This window comes from Cyrtonyx montezumae, unplaced genomic scaffold (genome assembly GCF_038088225.1).
Source record: "Cyrtonyx montezumae isolate F1298 unplaced genomic scaffold, pur_monq_1.0 scaffold_7, whole genome shotgun sequence".
Classification (NCBI taxonomy): domain Eukaryota; kingdom Metazoa; phylum Chordata; class Aves; order Galliformes; family Odontophoridae; genus Cyrtonyx; species Cyrtonyx montezumae.
Genome location: NW_027072078.1, coordinates 15,701,641 through 15,717,485, shown reverse-complemented (window position 1 = coordinate 15,717,485; position 15,845 = coordinate 15,701,641). Strand labels below are relative to the sequence as shown.

At 39.4% G+C, this 15,845-nt stretch overlaps 1 protein-coding gene across 4 annotated transcripts in view; it reads left to right on the top strand.

Annotated features, from left to right (window-relative positions):
* Window positions 1-15,845, top strand: part of PIKFYVE (phosphoinositide kinase, FYVE-type zinc finger containing) — a 55,676-nt gene that overhangs the window by 21,639 nt on the left and 18,192 nt on the right. For all 4 annotated transcript variants that reach the window (XM_065751144.1, XM_065751143.1, XM_065751142.1 and 1 more), the window contains 10 exons: window positions 288-435; window positions 911-1,078; window positions 6,292-6,354; window positions 8,249-8,378; window positions 9,221-9,401; window positions 10,658-10,732; window positions 11,721-11,828; window positions 12,579-12,719; window positions 13,299-13,425; window positions 13,950-15,142. In XM_065751144.1, the coding sequence (XP_065607216.1) occupies window positions 288-435; window positions 911-1,078; window positions 6,292-6,354; window positions 8,249-8,378; window positions 9,221-9,401; window positions 10,658-10,732; window positions 11,721-11,828; window positions 12,579-12,719; window positions 13,299-13,425; window positions 13,950-15,142 (2,334 nt within the window). The remainder of the gene's footprint in view (window positions 1-287; window positions 436-910; window positions 1,079-6,291; window positions 6,355-8,248; window positions 8,379-9,220; window positions 9,402-10,657; window positions 10,733-11,720; window positions 11,829-12,578; window positions 12,720-13,298; window positions 13,426-13,949; window positions 15,143-15,845) is intronic.

Sequence of the window (15,845 nt, the reverse complement as noted above, 5' to 3'; positions counted from 1 at the left end):
ACTTATCCTTTAGTGTCACTTAGCCACAACTTGCACAGAAGTGTGGAGGAGGCAGAAACTAAGCACTATGAGAAGCAAAAATAAATGCTTGTTTTTGTTCCAAACAGCTCTTATTTTATGCTGGGGGGGTGGTTTTTACGACTTATCCATCTTAGGCCACTGAAAGTATATCCTCTGATTTTTAAAATGTCTGATCTGAGTTTGTGACAGGCTGATTTCTTAGGCTGCTTAATAATTATGCTGATATCAGCACAGCTGCATTTTAACACTTTTTTTTTTCCTACTAGAGCACAGAGTTTTCAGAAACTCCCTCTCCAGACAGTGACTCCGTAAATTCTGTAGAGGGACACTCTGAACCATCCTGGTTCAAAGACATTAAATTTGATGACAGTGACACCGAGCAGATCGCTGATGAAGGAGAAGATAACTTGGCCAGTGAGTTTCAGCTAATTCTTCTTCTCAATCTGTCTTCTTCCCTGTTATTTCTAGTCCTTCAAGACATAGTAGTTTAACCATGTCTTGCTTTACTTGTGTGTATGTGTGCATGGGGCTGTAAGGATATAAGCAAACAATATCTAGCTAGGCCTGTTTCTTGTGATGGTACGGTATTTTGTTTTTAGTGGAACTGATAAAGCTTTGTACTTGTAGTGGATGAAAAGCATGTAAATTGCCTTCTCTTTCTCAGGCAGACTTCTGCTTGACATTGGCCCTATAGTAGTTCACTAAGGAATGCTGACTCAATATGTCAGCATGCACGGATCAAGATAAGAACTGTGAAAATACTGTTTTCCTGTAGTATTTCACACTGGTCTTTATGTATTAAAGACAATTTTTCTCCTCTCCAATACCCTCATGATACCCGTTTGAACCCTTCTCCTCCCTGTATCTTCCCCCTTACCAACACTAAAAGACTCCGCCAGCCCTAGCAAGCGCACTTCAGTCAGCAGCTTCCAGTCCACAATGGACAGTGATTCAGCCGCCTCCATCAGCCTGAACGTGGAGATGGACAACGTGAACTTCCATATCAAGAAGCACTCCAAGTACCCTCATGTGCCCCCTCACCCTGCCGACCAAAAAGGTATGAGGTAGTCACCAGCTGGAGTTGCACATGATGGAGAGCTGGGTCCTAATTACACTGACCTATTTGGACGCTACTTGAGTAGCTGTCTTACAGAGGGGGACATGTGATATCTAGCTGGCACTCGCTTGCAGTTTTGATATGCTCGCCTCTGAAAAGGCTCAGTAGTCCCACTGAACCAACTTCTCTGCAGCGTGTGTAACTTCCTCTGTGACTTTCTCTTTTCAGTTGAAAAAAGATGTCCTGCTGACTGCACATAGTAGAGCATAGTTTCTACCTAACTGGGGTGAAAAAGTAGTCCATGAATAAACTGGTTTAATTAGAAGAAAAAAAGCAAGCAGAAAAACAGTGAACAAAATTAACTTGATGAGCTTTCTGCTGGCTTCTAATCCTACTTGGAGTTTACGTTTCACAGAAAAATAATCATACTGATGCACAGTATGGCCAAACTTAATCTGTGTATGTTACAGATAATTAGGACTTGTATTGAATTAATTCTTCCTTGAAGTCTTTTCCACTGGTATGGCTCAGTATACAAGATTTACCTTTATTCTTACGTATTAATTGCAGCTTCTGAAACTGAAAAGATCACTATGGAGTGGGAGGGAGGAGGTCTGGTTGCAGCTGACTTCTGAAGTACGTTAGATAATTGAGGGAGGGTGAGGCAAAGTAGAGGGAGCATTTGTCATTACCTACTGTTACTATTATTTGCTAAAAACATCTAGAGAAAACAAACCTGTATGCTTTCTTCCCTTCACCTCAAAGAGGAGCAGGACAAGTGTGAAATTTGAGTTTCACTGTCGTTTATAACAGGGAAGGTTGTCAACACTACTGGCATCAATCTGTTAATGGTTCCTTTTGTCTTGTTTCCAGCTCATGTCCTAATCAAATGAAAAGTTTATACATCTGCAAGGGGAGGAGAGTTGTAGAGAGAAATATATCAAAGAATTCTTAAATTCTTAAAAGATGGTTGTTTAAATGAAGAGAGCTTGAACCAGGCCCAGGTGTGTTGCAGCATCCTTTGAGCTTACAGGTATAGCAAATTTATCAGTGTGTGTTGGTATTAAAACAGGCTGTAGTCAGCATAGTCATGGAACAGTTTTAGAAGACCTGTAGAGTGATAATCTTGGTTTCTTGTGCATCTTGGTTCTTGTAAAAAAGCTTTGTATGATGAAGGGAGAATGTAAGAGAGCCTGCTTTTCTCAGAAAATGTCAGGTAAGACAGGGTTTTTACTAACCAGAAGTTAAGCTCTTGTGGAAAAGATTCTGATGATGGTGTGCTCAAGGAAGATCATCAGAGAAGGCAAGTAGTGAGGGAAGTGTAAAGAGAGAGACTTCTGCTTTTAAATTATGTATGATGGCAGTACAGTGATATTTTGGGATCTCTGCTGTGTGGTATTTGTTAGTTGTTCCTGAAGTGTGCGGTCTCTTAACCAGGTTATTCTGTGGTAGTATAGTCCATAGCAGAATACTTGGAACAATTTCTTTTAAGAGGGAAATGTACCTCAGTAATATCAGTAAAATGTCTGGAACTGAGATAAGGTGGAGGTATGAGTCATTAAAACACATGGTGGAGAAGTAAATGTTTTCTTGCATTTTTTGAAAAAACCTATTTCCTCTGCAGATTCAGATTATTTATTTCACATCTTTTATTGTCTTCTAATGATGTCTTCATCATCAGAATCTTTATAGGAAAGATCTTACCGGGGTGCAACAAGTTACAGTGTCTACTAACATTCTGAGTAGCAAGATAAGTTTCCTGGCAATAAAGAAACTGATATTTCCTAGGTACTTAAGTATTTGTTACAGAAGGACTTCAAAAAGTAGATGGAACAAAATTCTATAATGCTCGGGCTGTGCAATGTATGACTTCTAAAACTTTGTTATAAAATATATTAAAATATGAGTCCAAGTGAAGACTTCCACCCATTGTTCTGATTTATCCTGGCCATATGCTACAAAAGATGCCTTTCAGGGGTGTTTACTGATTCACAGTGACTCTGATCAGACAGTCAGAACTAGATAGTTAACCATTTTCCATTCTGTGTCAAAGCTTATTTTAATAGAGGGCTGCTCCAAAAGCATTGCCTCCTATTTTATTATGTAGGCACATAATGTCAGAGATGGATGTTGGTAGTATGACAGTAGAAGTCGAATCTTCACACCAATATTCCGTGACATTTTGTTGCCATGTAACTGATGGTGACAGAGAGGCAGTCTGACAAAATGGTGTCTGATGTGGAACTGTACATGAAGCAAAGGTCTGTTAAAAAAAAAAAAAATAAAAAATTCTTCCATCGGGGAAAAAATGGCACACATTGAGATTTATCAAAGCTTCTTGAACATTTGTGGAGACCAAAAGTTGACATGAGCATAGAGTGGTAGTGAGTGGTGCATTTTAGCAATAGTGACTGTGATTTAAAAGACTTTTAAATCATATTACAGATGGCTGTGGAGATTTTTTCAAGTGTGACATGCAGGCTTTTGTTCGTCACTGGTGAGAATAAATAGCTTCTGGTGGTATGTTGGAAAAAAAAAAAGCTGAGAATTTGTTCTGTCACAGTTTTATTGTTCTCTTTGTATCTATTGTAATCTCCATGGAAATAAATAGGAGGTGTTACTTTGAGTGACCTGTGTAACAGAGCACTGTAGTTATCCTATGATATTGGGTCTGTAATTGTTAGAGATCAGTAACTTCCCTGTGCCAGATAAATGTGTTGGACTTTATTTCATCTGAATTGTCTTGTGCTTAGCCCAGGTGACTAGACAGTGACTTAATTTTCTTTAGAAAGAAAAAAAGGAAATAACTGAAGATGATGTCCATATCTTGAGGTTATCACTTGATTTCTTCACAGCTGTGTAAATTAGAGTCATTGGGGTCAGACAGAGGGAACAAAACATCAGTGCTAGAAGAACAAGTTCAACTTTGATGTAAGTGATTAAGAGCTTTCTTCAAATGATTGGGAGATGCAATTTCCACAGGTTGCAGAGATCAGCTGCTTTGAAGCAGCAGCCTGTGATGTGCTCGCTGCTGCTGTATAACAGCAGTTTGTTTATAATCTGGGCCTAGTGGTCAACTTCTTATGATGTGAAAAGCTGACTAATGTCCAGTGTGCTCCCATGAAATTCTAGTGACTCTAAGTTAGCTGGCATGTATGAAATGAGTGTAAGTGATTCACTTGTAGTATCATCTGCTCACAGATAATGGTACTTTCTGGCATGTATCAAAATGGGAAACAAATCAATATTGCTTTATATTGCTTTCTACATTTAGATTGGATGAAGAGATTAAGTGACTGAATTAATATATTTTAAACGTGGTTTTTAATTGCTGTGCTTAAAAAGACACAGTCAGTATGGGAAACTTCTCTAAATGCCTTCCAAGCCAAATATCTGGGAAGGGCAGATATTTTGGGTAGTTTTAGATGCCAGCAACTACTTATGAGTGGGAAAGAGAAGAGTGTCTTGAGTAATGACACTGTTTCTTATCACTGTTGTTTGCCAAGGCTGTTTAGACTTTTAGCAGATAGATCTGTAGAGCGTTTAAGATACCTACCTGCTGGTTTCCATTGGAGACTTGTGAATTTCTGTGCATTGTGCTGTTTGCTTCCAATAATGCTCTTGAATATTACACTTCTGAATTTATATATTCTGTGTGTCATGGTATTTTTTTTGTTAGAAGTCTGATGAGGGGAGTATGTAGGATAGTTTATTGACAGCTAACCACTTGCAGATAGAGGTACAAAATAAGCAATAGGATTCTCTGGGTTTCCTTGTCCCATCCTCTCTCTGTAAGAAATGTGCATTAGCCGCTCAGTCACACAAACTTTCACCTGTGAGTGTGTCACCTCTCTGGCCTAGGAAGAGGTGTAGATTTCTTTCTTTGTCAGAAACTTGCCTTGGCACAGAAACAGAAGGAAGTAAAGTTGTAGGAGGTGAAGCTTTGTTGATAAGAAGTGTTCCTGATTTGAAGCTATCACCTGCTACTTTAGCTAGAGTGAAACCAAGGTTAATTTCATCTGGCGATAACTGCTGCCTTGGCTGTGCCAGTCAGGGTTATACGTCAGATCTAATTTCAGTGCCTTCACAGTAAGAGCTTTTGCCCTGTGGTTGCTGTAAGGTTGAAAAGGACAGAGGTGTTGGTATATGTGTACATGTGGAGGTGCAGTCTGATGTGACTTTCTCTGGCTAGTTAGTGGGGCTATGGGTGAATGCTGAGGGAGAGCCAACTTAGAGTGAGTGCTAGGTTGCTCATAACACTGAATGCTTCATTTAAGCAAGTAAAGGAGTCTGCAAATAGCTATTGAGCTGCATGGTATACTTGCACCTTCTTGTTCTACCGTGTAAATTTGGTATGCTGATCATCTGTTGAGTATCTGATTTTAAACTGGGTAACAAACATATTTTTGAAATACTGGTGTGTAAGGGGTCTCTTGAGTGCTGCTGTTCAGAGGCTTGTGATTGTTTGTGTCCTGTCTACTTCCTGTTTCTTTTGGTGTCTGAAGCCTTGCTTTGCATTGTTTGTAGTAGCAAGTCTGGACCATTCTCAGGAAAGATTATAAAGGGCTGATTTTTGACTTAGGGTGTGTGTAAGAAATTTGGCTACTGCTTGTCTTCCCATTAAAATCCCTACTTTTTTTTTCTGCCTGGATTCCTCAAATCACTTTCAACTATTATAGGCTTCAGACTTGTCTCTCTCAAAAGGCAAGCTGCTTTTATTTCCTTCACTGTGTAAGATAAATCTTATCGCTAGTCTCCCACTATGTCTGATAACACCAAAATACTTCATTGGAGTGTGAGATTCAAAATGCCTTCTGAAGCTGTATTTTTAGATGAGAACATGGAGGTCATTCCCATGGTGTTCTTGCAGCTTGCCACAAATGTATTCAGATTATTATTATTTTTGTTTTTATTTCTTTAAGTGACAATAGGAAGAGCAGACTTATATTCAGTCTCTGCTCGTTTTTACTTTGTTTCCATGGTAATACAGTAATAAATAGTGTGTCTTGTCTTCCTAGAGCTTTCTGATAGAACAAGAACGAGAGGATATTCTTGTCTTGACCACTCATCAAGCTGTTGCTAAATTAGTGACTAAATGCTTAGATGAGTAATGCTGCTGCTTCTGGTGTGGGCGTGTACATCATAATTATATGGGCACACCAGTGTAACCTGTCATTTGTCTCCGCCTATCTCCCTCTTCTCTTTTCTTACAGAGTACTTGAATCCTGACAACGGAGGGCAGCAGATGTTCTCTATAAGTGATGCTTTTATTAAAGGTAAGAGGAAAAAATTCATATGTTTGGTACTTTAATATGATTATGAAAATTCTTCAGTGCTCCTTTAATAGAGCATTGATACTTTACAGGCAGAAGTTACTTTGGGCAAAACTTGCATGTAGACTGTATTCTATCTTTTTTAATGCTTTTTCAAGCTCAAATTCCTTCTCAAATTTCTTTTGAAAGAACTCAATCTTTTATAAGCAAGTCTAAATGGCGGATTTTGTTACTTTTTGTTTATCATTTACCCACTCACAAACTTTTATAACAGATGCCAGTTCTAACTTTCTTTGCAAGCAAATGGAGGTGTAGTGTAAAGAACTACACTCCTTCTATGGAATCCTTCTATGGAATAGTTCAAAGCTTTGTCTCTAAAAACTTTCTGGGTTCCCTGTCACCATCACTACTTCTGAAATGAAAGATCACAGCCTCAGTTCAGAGTTTTAAAACTGTACTTTCCAATTTTGTATGGGATTTTTTTCCATTTGATGCTAATGATTTTAGTGAGCTCACAGGAGAAGAGAAAATAACTGGGGAAGTCCTGGTGTCTATGTGTCCAGAGAATTAAAGCGTTTGGCGGAAATAATACTTAGTTTTAACTGTACTTCTGCAGGAGAGGGGGGAAGGGAAAAGCCCTGCTTGACTTCTGCTATTCTATGTAGTTTTGGGCGTGGAGTGTCTGGAAGAAGTAAATTGCTATTTTTAAAGTGTCTTTTTCAGTGGTCCTTTTTGGGTTATTGTATAAAGATTTTGCATTCATATAATGCACTTTTAGTTGTTTTTAGCTTGAATTCTGAAGGATTACATCCTTGCCAATGAGAAGTTGTACACTACTAGCATGAATGATTTACACTATAGTTAGCCATTATGTATGATGATAAAGTTCTAACTTGGAATATCGTGTGGGAAGTAGCTTTGTAACTCTTTGAAAGCACAGGAAAAAATGTGAAGAAATAGCCTGTAATCTTAATAGTGCAAAACAAACAGAATAGTTTTAAACACCTGCTACACAATGTGGTGATTGAAAGTGGCAGTTGCTCCCTCCAGGCAGGGACTGTTGTGCATTGTTGAAACTTGTTTACTGTTTCCAAAACCAGTAATGGCTACAGTTTTCTTTGACATTTGGAGTTTTCAAAACTGTGTCCAGTGGGTACAGGCTGCTGTATCATCCTGTTTAACATAGTGGAAAGATACCAGTATATGTGATGGTTAAGGGAAAGGAGGTGAGAAGATGTGCTAGACTTTTAAAAATCTTGCGACAGTTTCTTTATAGGAAAACCTTAAGCTAGTGAGAAAATTCTGTAGTGTTAAATTCTATGGTATAGGCTGAATGAACCAGCTTTCTAGCAGCTCGCTCTGAACATGACTAGCAAAATGGTTGTTTGAGGTCTGACTACAATTCACATCAGGTAGCATAGTATTTTAAAATGTTTGGAAGACATGCTAAACAAGGTCGGTACCAAGCTATTTTTGGAACTTGTGCTGCAGCCTGAATGGCGTAACTTGATCTTTCTAATGCAGGTAATGTGTATGTATTTTCAAAGCAATAGCTATCTGCAGATCAAATTATTGTGTCTTTAATCAATATTCTAAATTGAAAAGGCCTATGAAAGTATTTTGAATTTACTGCTTACTTATAGCCAAAACTGTGATTTCTCTTGCCATAATTTTAATTCCAGGAGAGCAAACTACCTACTCGACATTATGAGAATTTCAGTACCTCACTTGTCCTTTGCACACTTATTACTGTTACAGTTAATATTTTTTATGGCATAGTGTTTCCATGACTTCTAGCTCAATCTCAGGCTTTCAAGAGGCTTAGTAAATTGTTTCCTTTTCAAAATAGTCTTTCAGCTGTGATCTTACATTAACAAGATTGGTTTGTCTCTTGCAGAATCATTATTCAACAGGAGGGTGGAGGAGAAGTCCAAAGAACTCTTTTTCACACCCCTAGGCTGGCACCACAGCAATCTGGATCTGCTGAGAGAAGAGAATGGGGAGAAACAAGCCATGGAAAGGCTGCTGTAAGAAAAACAAGAAAATGAATTTTCATATCTTGAATAACAATTCTGGAAGCCTTCCTGTTCCACCACTTTCATTAGGGCTCAGTCTTCTGTGGACATTTTTGCTCTTTCCTGTGGTTTTATGTAGGTTATTCCAAAAGTAATGCCTCCTATTTTTTTCCATGAAAACTACAGCAGATACAAAGAGAACGAAAATGCTTTCTGATAGAGTGGATTCTCAGCTACAAAACACCATTTTTTCAACATAGTCACCATCACTGACCAATTAATGTGGATGAGCTGATTGAGATGCTCTTCATTTTGTGGTGTGACGTGTATGGCCATCTGGAATGTGGCTTGTCTTTCATATCATTGTTGTCACTGCTGAAGTGCACCACCCACCACCTCTTTGTGCTCACTTCCACTGTTTTTTCTCCACAAGCATTCAGCAAGTGTCAGTATATGCCATTTTTTCCCCTATGGAGGAATGTAGTGACAGGTGTTTGCTTCATACGCACTTCAGTGTCAGATGCTATTGTCAGACTACCCCTCTGCTGCTCTCTCTCTCACGGCAACAAAATGTCATGGAATATTGGTGGGAAGGTTCAGCCTCTACTGCTATATGACCAACTTCTGTGTCTGACATCATGGGTCAGTATAATAAAATAAGAGGCATTACTTTTGGAGCCACATATGTCTGTTCAAGTAGAGAGAGGACAAGAGAGTTGACTGTAGAACTTTCTAAGGATCTGTATTTTCGGATGACTTCCTGTTCTGTAAATGTTACATAATTAGCTTTTGAAATGTGACTTATTTTAAACTCAGCTCTCTATTTTCCTCACTATAAAATCTCTTATTTACAGCTCTGCTAACCACAGCCACATGATGGCACTGCTTCAGCAACTCCTGTACAATGAGTCCCTGTCACTGTCATGGAGGGATATCATTGTACCTGTGGTCTGTCAGGTAGTTCAAACTGTACGGCCTGATGTCAAGAATAGAGATGATGATATGGATATCCGCCAGTTTGTCCACATTAAAAAAGTAAGTTTTCAACACTGGATGTACTGAAAGACAAAAGGTGAAGCTTCTGGCAGCGTGCATTGTTTGAATGGAAGAGTTGTCACCCCCACGCTCAGCTTGTCCAGTAGCGTAATTGGTTATTCTGGTCTTGAATAATGTTGTATAAAAAGAGTTTTGCTTTCTGCAAAAGCTGCTTTAATGCCCTGGAGCTGACCCATTCTTCTGGGCTTTAGGCTGCAGAAATAGTGAAGAACACCACCTCTGTAATTACTTGCTTCCTTTTCTGGCTTCTGCTTGTTTTGTGCTTGTGTTATAGACATACTGAACACTGTGTAAGTAGCTTGCAAGACTGTGTAGCAATCCATTCTCCTGCAACTTCCCATTATGTAGGATTTAACTCATTGGACACGAAGTACGATGACTTTCTTCCCAGAGGAAAACTTGATTGGTAGGATTGGTGCATCCAGTTTTACCAGGTGGCTCAGTGATGTCATTGCTGAATTGTAAGGCTAGAGTTGTGGCAGGCAGAGCTTTTTTTGAGAGGCTGACATCTCCAAGGAAATCTCCAAGGAAATAGTGAAGCTCATGGGTTCAGGCTTATTTTTGCATGGTAGAAATTTGCCTTGGGAGGCCTCTTTCATTTGGAAGCAATGTAAGATGTGAGGAGAACCTTGTGTTACTCATGGCAGTTCTGTAGCATCTCTTGAAGCAGCAACAACTGATGCTGCCCCTCTTGGAACCCAGTTTCAAAAACTGGATGTTCAGAGATGAAAGCTCTCATAGGTGTTTTCACATGCAGTAACAAAAACGTGTTACTCAGGAACTTGTTTCATGTTTATTGCTTCTGTCGTTGGTTGTGGTTGTAGGCACAGTACTCAATCATTTGTGTTGAAGCAGTAGGTAGAAGTTTGTTCTCTGTTATCATTACAACTCTTGTGCTTGACTAGTGAAACTGGTATGTGCAAAGGCTCCCCATGGCCTGTAGAACTTGAGTTTTCTTTTTTCTGGAGTGTATTTGATTTCATAAATATGTCTTGTAGGAGGGGTCTAGGGGTCCTGGAACTTAATACTTGTTTTCATGCTTTTGTCCTTAATTTCCTTGATTTTAAGGAAGAGTTTTGTGCCCAGCATGGCAACATATGTTCTTTAATCGGATAACAAAGGATTAAGTAGACAAAGCTACTAGCCACAATGGCTGTTCTGTTAGGTTTACAATGTTTAAAAGTTACTGAAATGTGTAACAGTATTAAAGTGTTCAACTCCCTTTGCTCTGTTAGATCCCTGGCGGAAAGAAGTTTGACTCCATGGTGGTGAATGGATTTGTATGCACTAAGAATGTAGCGCACAAAAAGGTAATTTGCTTGATTGTTCAAGTGCTGGGTGTAGGAGGTGCTGAAGGAAGGAAGTGTGCTGTGACTTCCTTTTGTGTTAGACACTTCTCTCACTGCTTTCTCCAGTTTGTTGAGCTCAAGAGCAAGAATGTATTCTAATGCATTTCTTTCCAAAACTTTGCTTTCAGATGAGAGACAAGTAGGATGGGGAGAAAAATCTTTCCCATGCATTTGTAGCAAAATATCCTTTCTATCCCTTTAACTGCAGAGGCATCTAGTAATAGTTTGGGGAAAAGGAGGCTCAGTGGAGACCACAGTTCCCTACAACTCCCTGAAAAGGAGGTTGTGGTGAGGTGGGGGGGTCAGCCTCTGCTGATGCATAACTAGTGATATGACAATTAGGAATGGCCTCAAGTTGTGCCAGGGCAGGTTCAGATTGTATATTAGAAAAAATTTCTTCTATGAAAGAGTGGTCAGGTACTGGAACAGGGATCACTGTCTCTGGTGTTAATGTTTAGGTGTTGTACTAAGGGACATGGTTTGATGGGGAAATATTGCTAGATGAGCAGTTGAACTGGATGGTCTTGGAGTACTTTTTCTCACCTTGGTGATTCTATGATTACATCAAGTTCTGGCCAAACAAAAGACCTTTACAGTCCCGATTTATGTAACAGTATAGTTAAGTGAACCTTTGAACAAGGCTAGAAGTCAAGATTGAAGTGATCCAGATGGAGGCTCTGAAGTACATAAAGACTTAGTGTGACTTAATGCTCTTGGAGGTGAATGCAGAAACCTTCAGCACTGCAGTCTTGCTGGACAGTAGCTGTGAGATTTGAAAATCTAGGTGTAATGTAAGAAGTAGATAGTATGGGAAATAACGAAGAAACTTTGCTTAAATACAGTCATGGGTAGTCTGATGTAGCTTCCCTCACCCCCATTTGCTTTTCCCTTCTGCCTCTCTCTTCTTTTAATTGCTTTGTGGATTTTTGTTTGTTTGTTTGTTTTTTAGATGAACTCTTGCATAAAAAATCCCAAAATTCTTCTGCTGAAGTGCTCAATAGAGTACCTCTATCGAGAAGAAACAAAATTTACCTGCATAGACCCTATAGTACTTCAGGTAAGAGTATGCTTTTATTGGTTAGAATTGCTCAGGGTCTTGTGATTGAAACAAAAGAGAGTAATCAGTGCATGCCTAGTTCTTTGCTTGGTAAGGTGCGCTTGAGTTACTGGAATTGTACAGGAAAGAAATTTCCTTTTTATAATAGCTAGCAAGGAGAACTTGTACTAAATAGAGTATAAACTTGCTGAGAAGAGTACAAGAGACTTATGAGAAGGCATCTGGAGTTGCACATATTTAGTGCAATTTTATGATCCTTACAATTAAATGCAGTAGTATAGAAAAAACATCTCAGTTTTAATGATACACTGTATAAGAACCGTGTAATTCAGGAGATCAGAGCTAGACATTGTTTAGGTGTCTAGAGAAGAAGTGAATATAGGTGAGATTTAGGTTGTACCCACGTAACTTTTTTGTCAGATTTTTGACCAAATGGGACAACACCCAACCTAATGAAGTGATGAACTACAAAATATCACTTGGGAAATTTTGCTCAACTGTTGTTAACAGGGAGGTGTCTTGGGTATGAAAACACTGAAATACAGGGATTTTTTGTTTAACGTACTGTGTGTCTACCCGAGGATCAGTTTCAGATTTCACTGTGCTGAAAAAGAAATCTGGTTTCCCGGTTTCCCTGTTTCCTAGGAGCAGTCAGTGTATAAATGAGAAAGTAATATTAAGTATGTATCTTTTTTTTTTTTTTCAGATGATTGGCTCTTGTTAACTGCCATGTGTTGTTTCTGTCTGCAGGAAAGGGAGTTCCTGAAGAATTACGTGCAGCGGATAGTTGATGTCAGACCTAATTTGGTCCTTGTTGAAAAGACAGTGTCCCGAATCGCTCAGGACATGCTGCTAGAGCATGGTATCGCTCTAGTAATCAATGTCAAACCAGTGAGTGTTTCATGTCAGATTCTACTTATAGTAGAGCTCTGATTTCTCCTTGTAGCAAGCAAAGAAAGATTTTCTCTCCTAACCAAACCAGGGTTGTTTTTTTTTTTTTTTTTTTAATGGTAATTCATTTCTAAGAAGACAGAATAGGCAAACCGAGAATGTAATTTTTCCTCCTACTCTCTGCTGTGCCCTGGCTGACAGGCCTTTGTATACTGGGTTGATTCTACTTAACTCTGACTCCTATTTGTGGCAAATGTCGTGTGGATCCCCTGTGATCCTTAACAAATCTCTCTGTCCCTGTGAGGCATGGTGAGCCAAGCAGAGTTGGCTGAGCTCCTGACAGACAGCCCAGCACTGACTGCACTGTATCTCCTGGAACTTCCTTCACTTGAATGGGTTCAGTTATCTCCATGAAAGGGCACAACCTTTTCTCTCATCAGTAATCTTCGTCAGAACCGCCCTTCTAAAAGTTTTATGTATCTAGGGTATGGGGAGTCATTGGATAACTGGATTTATTTCGAAACTTACCTCATTAAGTAAGAGATAATTGTAGAATCTTACGTTCTTTTTGTCTAACAGCAAGTGTTAGACCGAGTAAGTCGAATGACCCAGGGAGACTTGGTGATGTCAATGGATCAGCTGTTGACCAAGCCACGTTTGGGAACCTGTCATAAGTTTTACATGCAAGTGTTTCAATTGCCCTATGGTGAGTGAAGCTTGTTGTATCCTGTTTTCTGTGCATGGGACACTAAATATTTTGTTCTTCTTAATTGGATCTGAATGGTTGCATGCCTTGTGTGATTAAATATTCCTATTGTTCTTTACTTTTGTTACAACTTGGAACTGAAGCATAATAAGACTGGAAAAAAAATTCTTGGTCAAGAAATGTAAGGACTCCCTTCCTTACTAAGATGAGGGATGCTAGTTTTTAATTAGGTCGGGTTTTTTTCCTAAATTGATTTTTTTTTTCTCCTTCCACTGCCCTAGAGTCCACTGTCCAACTTCCTATTCAAAGCAAGAAGAGTTAACTTTAATGCTAGATAAGATTTCTCAGGGAGTTGTTAGCTAAGTGTTGAAAATAGTGCAGAATAGAGATTTCATAATCAGTCTGTGCACTTGTTTGGTAGCTTAACCATCCTCACTGTAAATAATATTTCTGCAAAACAAGATTGACTGTAGTTGTCATCCTAAGGCTTGTCTTTTGTTTTTCTGCTTTTTTGTTTTGTTTAGATCAAACAAAAACTCTGATGTTCTTTGAAGGGTGTCCACAGCACCTGGGTTGCACTATCAAGTTGTGTGGTGCTGCAGAGTATGAGCTGGCCCGTGTGAAGGAGATCTTGATCTTCATGATATGTGTGGCTTATCATTCCCAGCTGGAAATCTCTTTCCTTATGGATGAGTTTGCCATGCCCCCTACTCTCACCAAAAACACTTCCTTTCACTCCCTTATTGAGGAGCAAGGAGATGAAGATGAACAACAGGATCTATTTAATGGTGAGGATTTCAGCACAGTGATCAGAGACATTGAACCCTCAGCTGAAAAGCTTCCTGTGATCTCTGAGTCAGTGTCATCTGATGAGGCCACCTTGCTTGAACAAAGAGGTTTATTTGAGAGAGGTGATCAAGAGAGCAGTCAACTGGAAGCAATACCCTCAAAACAGCAAGAGCAGACAAACAGCAAAGTGGAGTCATCATTTCCAGTGTTTCACTCTGTACCTCCTGCAGTACCTGAAGCATCTTTGTTCTCTCTCCATGGCATGGACCAGCACTTGGTGACTCTGGATAGCCAGCCACTAGAGCCTCTTCAACAGGCAGATGATCTGCAGGAGTCCAAGAATCAGATGAGAGTCTTTAGAGACCCTCTCCAGGATGATACTGGTTTATATGTTACAGAAGAGGTAACTTCTTCTGAGGATCGTCTCAAGATGTACTCTGCAGCATTTAAGCAGGAGTTGAAAGATGTTATTCTCTGTATTTCTCCTGTAATGGTGTTCCGTGAACCATTTCTATTGACTGAAAAAGGCATGAGATGCCCTGCTCGTGAGTACTTCCCTGAGCAAGTTTATTGGTCTCCTCTCCTTAATAAGGAATACAAGGAGTTGGAGAGCAGAAGGAAGAGACAGTTATTGCGGGATCTGTCTGGACTGCAAGGGATGAATGGGAGCATCCAAGCCAAGGCTATTCAAATCTTACCTTCCCATGAGCTGGTCAGTACTAGAATAGCAGAGCATCTAGGTGATAGCCAGAGTTTAGCCAGAATGCTGGCTGACTATCGGGCCAGGGGAGGGAGGATACTACAGAGAAGCACAGATCCCTTTGCCCAAAGTAAGGATGTATCCAATGTCCCTGCTGGAAAAACTGGATGCAAAATTGAAGAGGATGAGAAAGGACTGGCTCAGAATGAATCCTCCTGGTCTCATAAGGTAAGATTCAAGCTATGCTATTCTAAACACAGTTGCATTTGTTTCTCCTTGTAATAATACAGAAAATGTAGTTTCTTATGCCAAATTTTAAACCAAAGGGGTTTTTTTGTTTGTGTTTTTTTTAAGTCAGAACTTTCAGGTTGCGGTGCTCTGGGCACTTAAACAAGCTAATGTAACCAAGGACTAGGTGAATCAGAGAAAAACTGAATGGGGAGAAAAACTGACTGCAAAATTTCCCTGAAAAGGGAGAAGCTTGTAAGCAGAATTGGTTTAGTAGATTAACTGTTCAGCTCAGCTGCACATTCCTTTAAATGTATAGATGAAGGGGGCAGATACTACTTTGTTTCTGAAACAGCTTTTCTGCTGCTTGTACCTATTTCTAAAGGTGTAAGAGTGCTTAATGCTGTGGAAACAATAGTAGACTGTAATTACATTATTTATTTGTGAAGTACTGGGAGATTTGGAGAAATTTGAAACTGTCTTAATGGAGGGGGTGATATCTTGTCAGAAATTTCCAAGTAAGGCAGTGTACTTGGAACAAAAAATATTAAAGACAGGGGAAACTGTTATGACAGCTGCTGATTTGTATTTGAGATCTTGGGACTTTCTTACACTGGGAACTATACACAAAAAGATGCATATGAGAAAAGTAGCAGAACTGGTTTCTTGTAGTAGTCATACATTTTGGTTCCTGAGCCACTGC